General features: G+C 41.5%; 1 protein-coding gene across 12 annotated transcripts in view; it reads left to right on the top strand.

The window, feature by feature from the left end:
• Window positions 1-13,373, top strand: part of tjp1a (tight junction protein 1a) — a 94,486-nt gene that overhangs the window by 58,897 nt on the left and 22,216 nt on the right. For 6 of the 12 annotated variants that reach the window (XM_084008933.1, XM_084008941.1, XM_084008942.1 and 3 more), the window contains 7 exons: window positions 7,869-7,925; window positions 8,993-9,117; window positions 9,259-9,361; window positions 9,531-9,867; window positions 10,088-10,194; window positions 10,896-11,064; window positions 11,548-11,683. In XM_084008933.1, coding sequence (XP_083865059.1) covers window positions 7,869-7,925; window positions 8,993-9,117; window positions 9,259-9,361; window positions 9,531-9,867; window positions 10,088-10,194; window positions 10,896-11,064; window positions 11,548-11,683 — 1,034 coding nt within the window. The remainder of the gene's footprint in view (window positions 1-7,868; window positions 7,926-8,992; window positions 9,118-9,258; window positions 9,362-9,530; window positions 9,868-10,087; window positions 10,195-10,895; window positions 11,065-11,547; window positions 11,684-13,373) is intronic. The other 6 variants (XM_084008938.1, XM_084008934.1, XM_084008944.1 and 3 more) reach the window with 1 other exon arrangement.

Consider the following 13,373-nt stretch of genomic DNA (forward strand, 5'->3'; position numbering starts at 1 on the left):
GATGAACAAATAATACCATTGTAAAAACAATAAATACAAATAAACAATACTCTGCATCTTTTTCAACCTCAGCGTGACATTTATCGTACAATTAGGCAGCGCAACTCTGCTGAAGTGTTTGTATGATGGCAACACGTACCGCTTGTCCAAAGTGTTGAAGCCTGGTTGCTAACTGTACTGATGGGGCACATGTCCTAAGCTAGCAACTTTAAATGGTTAAATACATTTGTCGCATTGCCCTGGGTTGCAGACACGACGGCGTGACAAACTTTGCAAACAATTTCCTTCTGCTCCACGTCCGACGATTTGAAGCGAAAATGTCTCCGACGAAGTTGTCCGAAGTCTCTTTTCAACTTAAGGCTGCTTTTCTGCCATGTTGTCAATCGCTCGTTCCACAATGATCCAAACTCACTGCTGTAGCTGCAGGCCACACAGGTGCGTTCACTGTACTTTTACAGCACAGTAATTTGCATACATGCCGCGGGGTGGCACTTTACTCATTTTTCTTCAATTACAGTGTTTTCATGATCGTGAGAAGCCAAAATCGAAATCGCACCCGAGTGTGCACTCAGTTTGTGCCATTTCTGAATGTCTGAACACTATCAAGACTGAGAGGCATGTGTGAAGACTTGCATGCTTGACCTGACCCTATTTATCATAGCTTTCTGCAGCAGGTTATTATTGTCCATTTCATCACTCATTTTTCCAGTCCCCTTCATCAGTATGCCATGTCTCAAAGAACTGGATTAGCCTTTGAAGAGCCTGGGTGAGCTCTTATCTTCTGTACTGGACTCTGTGTTATAGTGGGCCAGGCAGGGCCGAGCCAGGCTGGCTGTAGTTTGAACAAAGAAGCCCTGTAGTTGTAGATCATGGTGTGTGTGTGTGTGTGTGTGTGTGTCTGTGTGTGTGTGTGTGTGCGTGCGCAGACAAGTACACGTGTTTGGTGGCTGCTCTTTGTTTCCCAGCCCAGGGCCTTGCTGGCCAGAGCTCAAGCCTGACTAATATGGATGTATAAATACACTAGGCTGCCGTCAGTTTGTGCTACATCAAGAACACCATTGTTTCACAAAACTCTGCGACTTTAGAGATAAACTGCATCCTTTGTTCCTGTATTTTATTATTTCGGAGACACGCTTGTGTTCATGTTTGTTTTGGCCTGACATGTTCTGTGATCTTTGCTTTTGCCTGATGTAAAATGCTCCAGCTAACAAAATTAGCATTTGAAACTGAGCTGCAGTGTTTTACACGCAGAAATTTCTTCTTTGTGGATTTTTGTTTAATGAAAGATGAGACTACATTGGCCTCCCTCACCCACACGCATTTTAATTAGTTGTTGAAATTCCCTTGATTTGTATGTTTTTTTGTCACTTCTCAGTAAAACTAAGCTTAAGGTAACATGTCATTTTTGCTCTGTTGCTGTCTGCTTTTTACTCTGCTTATACCTCACACTCAATCAGCCAGCCTGTTAATCATCGCTTCACACCGCAGTGATTAATTACTGTAATAATCTCATCTGAGAGACTGAGCCTTAGTCCCAGTGGAGTAAATATTCTAAGCAGTTTAGGAGACAGACAGGTTCTCTCCCCCTGATAAGTTTACCACTTTACTTTGCATATTCATACTTCCTTCATCCATGTATCCGCGAGGGTCCGCGTGACGTAAATATTGTCATCTGTCCACGGGGGTCTATGCTGACACTATGTGGACGCCCGTGTGCCGCCTAAAATGTGTGCTCTCGTGGACTGTATGCATAGCAAGCCCACTGACTGTGCTGGTTGGTTTTAAGAGATATTTTTGTGAGGATATTTAAAATAAAACTACGACAAAAAAATGGTGTTGAATTCCATGCCCACAACATCTTAGTGCATTACAGCTACCGACTGGAGTGTGGAATGCCAGACTAACGCAGACCCTCAGTTGCAGTGCGAGTTGAAACGCGAGCACTGAAGTCCGCAGCCGATCGCTGAAATGATGTCCAAGGTTTAACTGTAGCCTGTATTATTCTTGTGATGGGCACCAGACATACATTCATCTGCAAGCAAAGCATGGCCAGTGTTTCTGCTATAACATATCATTAATATACTCTGCTCTTGTGTTTAACCAAGTGCGGCGGAGATTCTCCACACACACGCACAAACAAATAGAGCCTAGCAGAGGACAGACAAGTGAAGTGAAGGTAATATCGGTACCGTTTACAAACAACTCAGTAGTGAACGACACGCTAATGTGCAAACAGGTTCTCTGTTATTTTTGCTGAGCCAGACGAGAGAATATTTGGGGAAACCAGTTTGGTGGTGCTGATTTTTCCTTGTTGTTGTCTGTAGTCTGGAGTGAGCATTGTGCCTGTAAAAATGTGGCATTTTATGCTAGATTGCATGTCAGCAAATGGTCAGAAAAAAAGGGACATATTTTCATAGATTGACATATGTGCTCTACAGTGGATCTAATGTTAATATAGGTGAAACTTTTGCCATAATTTGGATTCCAAGTTGAAAGTTTCTGATGTTGCTTGCAGGCAATGGTACGTCTAGTTTTCTCTGCTTCTAATGCAATGGCACAACTACCCGTTTTTCAACACCAGTCCTAATAACATTTGGTGGCTTATCATCAGAGCATCCTTAACAATGACCTGATCAAAATGCAGCAAACCCAACAAAAAAGAAAGTAAAAGACAAGACATCTCCAACACAATGCATTAAATTCTCAACATCTGTAAGTAGATAGGGATTTGAAATGCTGTGAGCTCACTGTGTATCAGACTACATGGAAGTAGGGCTGGGCGATATGGCCTCTAAATGATATCGCGATATTTTTTTGCTATATCGCGATACACGATATATATCTCGATATTTTTGACATTTCCTCTAAAGCACTTAAAAATGCTTAATTTAACCCTTTGATGCATAGTCACGCCAGTATGATGATTCTAGTAGTCCCTGCAACATATGTCTGCATTAAACCATTCTTATTTATACTGTATTCATTAGTGGTTTCTATTAGAACAATTTTAAACTTGTGTGCAAAAGGGGTAAATCACAACGAAGTTAAATTTAACAAAACAGTTTTTATTCAAGGCAATTGCAAAATGCACATAAGCTTTTAGCAGCTGGTAAATGAAAATAAATAATGCCACATGATGTAGGCCTACATACTGTAGCCTATTTCTATAGAGTTCAAGCTCAATGACCCGTAACAAAAACAGAGCTCAATGGAAAAAGTGCAGAAACCCCATTACATTTCAAAACATAAATTAAAGTGCACTCTTTGTGCATGTCACTAGATATTTTAAAATAAATTAAATTAAAGTGCAATCTTTGCGCATGTCACTAGACATTTTAAATTAAAGTGCACTTTTCAAATCAACATAAGTTAAAATGCACTTTTTGTGCATGATGTCAAACAACAGGTCTGGTCAAAAACAGTAAACTAAAAATAGCTGCATTTTGTGCATGATTTTGTCCTGTGTGTTTGTGACAACCAGTCAGTACCAACAGGTTATCTAGAGGTTTTGTGCCAAAAACACAAGCCTATCAACGGCGTTCCTTGCGGTAACCGAACCACCGGCTCGAGAGCCCAGAGAGCCACGTCATTACGTCACTGTATACGTCTGAGGTTTCCCCGCAGCGCTAATTTCAGGCATAGCAGACATGTCTCTTCAGAAAAAGTGTTTATTTGGGCAAATAATACAATAACAATAAAATACACAAAATACTAAAATCACAACATTTTTTAAAGTGTAGAACAGTGTGTGATCAATAGATCGGAGTGTTTGATGTTTAGTCATCTGCAGGTTGGACCTCTGTTCAATATCGCCGATGTCCGACAGCTCTACAAACACAAACCAGAGAACAGCGCTTTAATAACAAACGTGTCCACGACGCTGTGAACACAGATGTTATGTTACGTTGGTAGTTGGTAACGTTTAGTGAGCCAACGGCAGTCAGAAAGTGGCATGCTAACGTTGTTGTTAGCAATATCCCGCTAGCTGGCTAGCTAGCCGGTCAGCTTACATTACCGAGGAAGCAAAGCCACTAGTTGCTGCTGTTACGAACGTAATCACTAGCTTGGTAAACTAAACAGAAATGTGTCGTTGGTTTGCAACGAGGTGAAACATTTTAAAAATGAAACTTACCGGGAACAGTAACGTTAGTAAAACTCCGCAGCGGCGTATTTTCCCCCGTTGCCTTGAGCGTTAACCCCGCCTCCAGCCCCTAACGTAAGCCGGGGCCGGTGTGTGTGGGCGCGTGTATGTTACCTAAGTTGAGCTAGTGTGTGTGTGACTTTTTTTCTGTTTTCTGTGAGCGGGACAGAGGAAAGCGCTGCGCTAAAGCAAGTCACACTCGGCCGCGGCGGCTTAGAAACTGACGTAACAACATACACTCGATGTTCACGATATAGTCATTTACTACATCTCATGTAGAACAAGCCGCGATACATCGAGTATACTCGATATATCGCCCACCCCTACATGGAAGTACAGTACATGTCTGCAGCTGACCTGTCTTAAAAACACAAACCCTGTTGCATTTACCATACTATGCAGATGGAACTTCTTTTGTGTTTCTGATTCAATTGTTAACAAAGCACAATGTTTTTCATAGCTCTTTAAAACAAAATAAACAACAACACAACTTGGAAGACTGTCAAGTTGACTGAGGGGTCACCGAAGGATGATTCGACTAATTGAATTTCAGGGCACAGTCTGCAATAAAAAAACATTCTTTTCAGCCCTAATGTGATAGGACGTGTGACTGCTGAATAGTGCAATAGGCAGCATATTTTTGATGGAAAAATCCCTCTTTCTTAGTCTAGTTAGTCTCCCATCTCTCAATGACCCATACACCTGATCTATAACCTCTTACTGATACAAGTGTGGCGACGCCTTTATGACTCATACACACTCATGTACGCCCTCTGTTGCAAGGCTTATGGTCAGTGTGTAGGAGTGTGTAGTACTTCAGTGTTTTCAGACGGGTTCAGGTCTGATTAAGCAAAATGTGTTTTTAAAATGTTAAATGTGTTGAATGATAGCTTGCTTTTAAAGATGTACTTTACTGGATTTGTGTGTGTGAAGGATGGAAAGAGACAGGGGAGCAGAGAATGAAAAGGGGCATGTCATTCCACATGTCATCCCCGGCAGCTTTATGGGCCCTGTCCATTAGTATTGTATGTAAGTTGTATAAGCAGCCCACAGCCTTGCTCTTCTCATTCTCCTCCTCCCTCTCCCTGCCTATCAGTGCAACCCACAGTTCAAGGACAAGGCCACCTGCCTGCCTGACCGCCTGGTCACATGACCCCAGCACGCTGTATTTTTTCTCATGGTGCAGCCCCCCCCTCTGTCTGCCAGGACTGTTGGATAAATGAATGGATGAACGGATGGATGAATATATCACAAAACACTTTAGAGGAATGGATGTGTTTGAGAATGCAGGGGGAGCTGTGGTTAAATGGGTCAGGTCCCTTCACACAATAGTAGCATTACTGTGGGAGTTGTAGGGGCAGACAACGAAGGGTGGGGGGACACCCAAGCCCTTTTGCGCCAATTATGGACATAAATAACATCCACACAGAGCTGCCATGGAAATTAGGGTCAAAGGGTTAACTGTGTATTCTAGAGGTTCAGGCCAACTGAACAAAGTGAATTGAAAAGGCCAAACACAGAATAGGACCTACAGTACGTTCAGCATAGGTTACTGCCTAATGGGCCAGAGGCCTATCCTTTGGTGTTGGAGTTGGACTTAAAAAGAAGACCTGTATCATCAGTCATGGATAAAAATAAGCACTCTTGCTGCTTATAGATGTTTTATAGAAGCCCCAGATATGGCAGGAAATCAAACAGGTGCTCAGTGAATTTCATTGAGCAGTATAGCAAGCCACACTGTTGTTGTTTTTTATTGTGGTTTAATTGCAATAAATTGATGCATAATGAAGACAATTTAAAAAAAAGACTGAAGTGATGGTTCAGTCTGTCCTCAAGAACATAAGCAAACAACTTTAAAATGCTTGTTTTCTGAATGGAGTTCGGATTGATCGGTTAGGCTATGTAAACACTGTAGCTGCCCCAGCAACACTTAATACCATGCCATGTATGCATGAATACAGCAGCAACCTTGTTGTTTGTACCGCAGACAGTCTCTGGTTTCTACACATAGTTTTCTCCAGTCTCTGTACTGATTTGAGGTTCTATAGATCTCTGGATGACCACAGACCGCTACAATATGTTTTGTCTCCATTTCTGATTCAGTGACGTCGACAGGAGGAGAATCTCAATGCTGATAGGCTATTGCGTCACAGTGTCACGCACATTTATCGGTTGAGTTGAAATATTTCAACTTGTGCAAATAAAAGAATGATGCAAATTTTCTTTACCCAACAGACCTACAGTATTATTAGTCAGGCCACGTCTAAAAATACCAGTCACTCTCATCAGCTAGCTCCTGGTCTGTGTCTTTATCACATGCCTTTGGCAGCATTGCAGCGTGAACCTGCTGTGAACTGTGTAGTTTGGGTTTATAGAAGGCGATGACAGTAATGATTGTGATGATGTTGAAGATGATGGGTAATATGGTCTGGGGATTAGGTGACGATTAAGGGGTGAGGGTGTGAAATTATCACAATGGTAGGTTGCAGAGCGGACAGATGTCGAGGTGTGTTATTTTGAAAAGCTGATAATAGAGGCTGCAGTAAATGAGCACCCTGCCATGTGTGGTGGTGTCTTTTCCTTTCCCTGCCACGTTGAACTGTGCTCAGCACTCCACCACGGACAGGTGTATCATTACTCCCTGCAGGTAGACAGACAGGACAGCAGTGTTGCTTCATCAGCTGGAGGGAAGCAGAGTAAAGCTGTAATTTGAAGCTGGGGACATAACACTCTGGGAGTTTAAAAAACAGTGCTTTGAGACACAAATTGGAGAGTGTCTGATTGACCTAATAGTAGTAACAATATCACATTATTATAGTTTCATATTGGGAATTTTGCTTTATGTAGAGTAAATAAAAGAACAAAAAACATACTCAACGATGAATCATGCATAAAGATAAACCTGTGTGATGTAAACTGAATTAAAGTATGAATGAAAGCAAAAGATGTATGCCTAGCATCAGTTTAATCAACTGTGGCACGACAGAGGAGAAGCCAAATACCTTCTCAGAGGACCCAGCCAGGAATGATATACGAATGTTCACTCAATCTTCTAAACCTCAGTCAGTCTCCTCTGGCTGTTTACTCATGCTGCTGTCATTCATAATCTTTTTATATTTAGACCTTTAGGACTTAGTCATGCAAATAAGCAATATAGTCTACCTTGCTGGTAGCAACAAATTTGCCTTCTGAAATTGAACAGGATATGGAAACTCAAAGCATGCATATAGTTTTTAGACCCTTATCCAAAGCTACATATCAACAATGTTTTGTTTGCAGAATTTTATGAGTCACATACTTCACATTATCATACATAAATTACATTTTGTGTGCATTACATAAGTACCTTCTGCACACTGGGTAAATGTGTCCTGCAGTGAGTAAAGAAAGATTTCACACTAAAAATAATTAATCACTTCTAAATATATACATAATAAAATGTAAACAATGCATCACAACTGCATTATACAGGCATGTATTTGTAAAACACAGTACACTATATGTATGTAAAAGAGAAGGCATTAGATCTTTCAATATAATGCAGTCCAATACATCACCACCATAAGCTACTGCCTGTCTCCTTACAAATTCTTCAAGAACAGAACATAATAAGCTCCACAAAGATATTTGTTGGAGGTTAACTGTTAGAGGCTCCATTTGGATATACATATGTACTTATAAATTGGCCTCAATATGAATCCTTTCCCTCTTGTTTCTTGCGTTGCAGAGTGCAGCGATGGAGGAAACGGTCATATGGGAACAGCACACAGTGACCCTTCACAGGGTAAGTGTTTACAACTCTAATCTACTCTCCCCTTTCTTCTCTTTTTACTTTTCCCCTCTCTGCCTGTCTCTGGCGTCCTAATCCTGCAGTATGTCTTGTCTGTTCTTCACTTTTTCCCTCCCTGTCTCTTTGCCCATCCGTCTCTCTTCTCTCTCTGTACTGAGAGGGCCAGCTGTAGCAGCAGGATGTGTGGTACTGAAACAATAGTCAAGGAACCCAGATGGCAGGAAACAAGGCTAAGGAAGACAGAAATCAGCATCCACATCCTTACTACTTCATTTCACCTCCTTCCTGTTGGCAACATACTGTTCTCCTTAACACAACTCCAGGGAAAGAGGGGCGATGATGGCTTCAGTCCATGTGCTTTTTGTCCTGTATAAATTCACATATAATTATGATTGATTGTACCGGTGCAATTTATCATAAAACGGATAACCCCTTTGGCACAATTAGCATCATCAGGTTAATTATCAAACTATTCAAAATCATATCCCCCTGTGACAGCTGATTAATATATTCATGGTTTTGTATGGGGGAATTCTGAATATTCTGTGCTTTGAGACAATAAACTGGAGTTATTTGATGCTGTTGTACAGTGGGATTGTATAGAGCACCTGTCTAGACTGGCTTGCTTGCTGTAATCTAATTAGTAGCAGCTTTATTGAGGCTGAAGGAACAGCCCAGTGTGGCCTGTGGTTCCCTGTGTTGCGGTCCTCCTGTGTTGTTGTGGTTGTAAGATTAGCCATTTACATCACATGGCTTGCTCCCTTTGTGCCGTCTTTCGCATAGGCAAGAACACAACAGTGATCAAAACCTCCATGGAAATCTGTTGGAAAATTAGTAAAATCACTTACTAATGCATAACTTTGTTCTTGTCCACAGTGAATTTACCAGTCATTTAAAGCACATTACATTTTCTTTTTACTTTAAACGGCAATATCAATGATAATTAGCCGACAGAGAGCCTGAGTTATTCTGTTTTTGTTTACAGCAATGTCTGGGAAAAGTTTAATGTATCTGCCTTTTATGATTCATCGGTCAGTGTTTATGCATTTCTGTGTGTGTAGGCCCCAGGTTTTGGGTTTGGTATTGCCATCTCAGGTGGGCGAGACAATCCTCATTTCCAGAGTGGGGAAACATCCATCGTGATATCTGATGTGCTGAAAGGAGGTCCTGCAGAGGGACTGCTACAGTAAGTCTTTGACTATTGTCATCAATATTCTGTGGGTTGTAGGAGTACTGTTAGGTTGAACTTAGACTAAGAATTGATTGATTCACGTAGATCTCTACAAGTATTAAGACATTGCTAATTTATTTCGTTTTATTGTTTCAGAGAAAATGATCGAGTGGTGATGGTCAATGCAGTCTCGATGGACAATGTAGAGCATGCCTATGCAGTGCAGCAGCTCCGAAAGAGTGGCAAAAATGCAAAGATAGTAAGTTTGTAAACCTGAGCATGATTTCAGTGCTCCACTCACTTCTAATTGCAGTTTGACAATGTTTTTTTGTGCAACAAATATAATGATCTTTCATGCTGACCTCAGATGTGAAGGAGACAATAATAATTGCATTTCTAACTATTAAAAACTCTCTGTCTATTTCAAGACTATTCGTCGTAAAAGGAAAGTGCAGATCCCTGTTTCTCGGCCAGGGGACAGGGAGACGATGTCGGAGCATGAAGAAGAGGACAGTGATGATGATGATGATGGCTATGACCACGACCACCACAGTGGGCGTGGTAGCCAAAGTGCCTATGCAGGAGCAAGTGGAGGCACAGGCACTGGCAGGCGTCACGAGCGAGAGCGTAGCAACAGCGGCAGGCGGGATCACAGTGCCTCGCGGGAGAGGAGCATCTCACCACGCTCTGACCGCCGATCACAAGCCTCCTCTGCCCCAGCCAGGCCAGCCAAGGTCACCCTTGTCAAGTCCCGCAAAAATGAAGGTGAGCAACACAATGTCCAAGCATCTGAGAAGCTTACTATGCATATGGTGGATACAACAAATGATGTGTTCGTCAGCTCCAATGGTACTCACACTAAAGGTCAATCAGAACTTTAATGTGGTTTGCTTGTTAATATCTGTGAATTGTATTTGCAGCGAACCAAGTAATGAGTTGATGCACCCTGTTAATATTACATTATTATGCTTATTAACTCTGAAAGTAGAATATGGATTGCGGTTGGCCAGCCACATCTTTGTTAAGGACATATCTCCTGAGAGCCTTGCTGCCAGAGATGGAAACATCCAGGAGGGAGATGTCGTGCTTAAGGTGAGAGAGAAGAGTGTTTGCATGAAGTGGTTTATTAGAATAAAAATAAAAGATAAATGTGTAAAGAAACAGCTTTAAATACTGTCATTCATAGAAGGAAAGAGGTGGTGTTAAAGAGAAGGGAGTATCAGCCAGGTTTACTGAAATTGTTCACTAGCATGCTGTGGTAATCTGTGATCTGCTGAAAAAGTGTCTCACAGGGTGATGTCACAGTTCATTAGTATGCAGGCTCACCAGCAGGAATACCACGCATTCTATCATTCCTTAGAGTTTTTAGCCACTGAATGTTTGAGAAGGAAAAATCTGCATTCACGATACAGAGATGCATTCAAAGCAAAGAGATTTTCTATCTGAAATTTGATTCCAGGACAAAAACTAATACAAATAAATTCTTTATGAAAGATAATGAAGTTTTGCTTTGCCCACTATATGATAAAATACACTTTGGAATGTCTGTCTCTGACGGCACAAAAGCAATGTAATCCTAATTGTACATATTTGAATATTTGTTCATAACCATAATACGAATGTATCGTAGGGTACTTCCTTATTGTTTGTGTGAACTATTCACAATTACTCTTTACCTTGTGATGATCCCATTGTTTTCAAAAGCACATTGTAGGATCTGCAGAAAAAAATGTGCAGTGAAGATGACTTGTCTATTCAGTTCTCATACTGACCCTCTTCTCTTCCTCTGGCAGATCAATGGCACAGTCACAGAGAACCTATCACTAATAGATGCCAAGAAGCTGATTGAGAGGTCAAAGGGCAAGTTGAAGATGGTGGTGCAGAGAGATGAGCGAGCCACTCTGCTCAACATTCCTGACCTTGATGACAGCATGCCATCAGGCAATAACTCCGACAGAGATGGTGAGTCAATACACATGTAGGCATGGGGATGGGGGTGCTAGTTTTGGGGACGATGTTGGAGTGTGTGTGTGTGTGTGTGTGTGCGTGTGCGTGTGTGTGTGTGTGTGTGTGTGTGTGTGTGTGTGTGTGTGTGTGTGTGTGTGTGTGTGTGTGTGTGTGTGTGTGTGTGTGTCGTTGTGCTAATGTGTTTGAAATAATGTTTAGTACTTACTCTTTAACATGTTGTTTGTCATTATTGTAAGGACCCCCTCGAAAATTAGATGGTACATCTCAAGGGGCTATAAAGAATGTAGCATTGCCTTGTTGGATTCAGCAAGCATCTGATTACACAAGCTGGAAACGTGTTTTTACACGAGACAAATTGTAATATTTCAACTTCTTTTGTCAGTGCTTAAAAATAAGATTATTCTTGCTATATCTTGCTCGTGTCATGATGTGTGTCATTGATTAAATCCTCATACATATTTTATTTTGATTTCACAGACATTTCAGAAATCCATTCACTGACATCAGACCATTCCAATCGATCCCACGGACGAGGTAGTCGATCACGTTCACCTGACAGGGCCGAACCATCGGACCTTCTCCGTCACTCACCTCGGCAGATCAGCAATGGCAGGTAAGCCAAGTGCACACGCGCATACACACATCTGACTGCTGCAAATCTGGGAAAGGGACACGGCTGTCACACATGCCGTAGTCATGCATCCACACTCCCACCACTCCAACTCCATACATTATGTTCACACCCACGGGTTACTGGGTGCTGACTAAGTACCTTGCATCTCTAAGGCATTAATCAATAGATCGATATTACATGCATAAACCATCACCCTTCCTCTGGAGACATCACTGAATTCCAATGAAGCCTTCATCTGGGAGAGGACTGAGTGTACCAAGGTTTTGTTAAGAAAGTATACTAGATACTACTATTAACCATTTTCTGTACAGAAAATCACCTTCAAACGGTAAAAGTTTGTCTCAGCTTTATACAGTATAGAACCAAAGTGAATACACCCGTGTGCAATATCACTTACATATCAAATGATTCAAAATTGTATCACTTCTCAATAATTCACAAAGATGGAACATCTATGGTGTCCAAAAAACCCTTGCATGATCTTCAGCACAAAACTGCAAGGTTAAACTTTGCTAAAGACCTACTCCTTGGGTCAGATGGGACCAAGATAAATGTGTTTGGCTCAGATGGGGTCCAGCATGTTTGGCGTGAACCTGGCCAGGACTACCATGGTGAAGGCATAGTCCCAACAGTGAAGCGTGGAGGTGGTAAGGTGATGATGTGGGGCTTCATGAGTGCAAACGGTGTTGGGGAGGTGACATTTATAGATGGCACCATGAATGCATGTGGATATGCCAAAATACTGGCCGACAAGATGCCTTTTAATTTTATATAAGAGCAAATACCCTACTGTTCAACTCAGAAGTCATGCAAGTCATGCATCACTGTAAGGTGATACGATTTTGAATGATTTGACATTTAAGTGATATTGCACATGTGTGTACTCACTTCTGTTGTTTACTGTATAGTCACTCATTTAAATCATGCAAATCTAAGTTTATTTAATTTTATTCAACACACATTTGCCCCTTTACTCATGCAAATTACCTAAATATTAGTGCTCGAAATGAAATGTATTTTATACTGCATACTTGCATTAATTATTGCATTAATGCAATGCGATTCCTGCATATACTCTGTACACAGTGTGTGTTGTTCATTCAATTAATTTTAATGTCCATAATGTCTCTTTGTCCTCCTCTCTTCTTACTACCAGTTGCAGTTTCCAGTAAGTTGTCTTTCTCGTAGTTTAGCGGTCTCATAGCTTCTTGTAGCTGACGAAGCTAGAGGAAGTCATGCGAGTGAATAGTTTCTCTTAATCAGTGTAGAGCTTGGGCACTGTATGCGTATATTAGGCAAGAATAAGATACTGAGCTTGTTTGAATTGGACAAGATGGCGAGCTCTTGCAGACTTGAGTCCAGTTGATGAAACAGGACTGTGTAGTGAAACAGGCTTGGCACTTTTTGGAACAGTCTCTATCAGACTTCTATCATTGGCTGCAATATGAAAAGACAGAGGCCATGTTGCTGGTTTCTGATGGGGTGGGTGTTCAATCAGGGGCCCACATCCACTTTGTCCTGAATTGAACAGGGTCACATATGACCAGGCCTCCGTTTTATCATATGAACATGGGCCTTGAGTCCCAGTGACCAGACTGATGTCATTTCCCAAACTCATTGCTAATGAATTGGTGGCATCAATTTGTGATGTTGATGAGATGAAGATCTG

The sequence above is a fragment of the Eutrigla gurnardus genome (assembly GCF_963514095.1).
Source record: "Eutrigla gurnardus genome assembly, chromosome: 1".
NCBI lineage: Eukaryota > Metazoa > Chordata > Actinopteri > Perciformes > Triglidae > Eutrigla > Eutrigla gurnardus.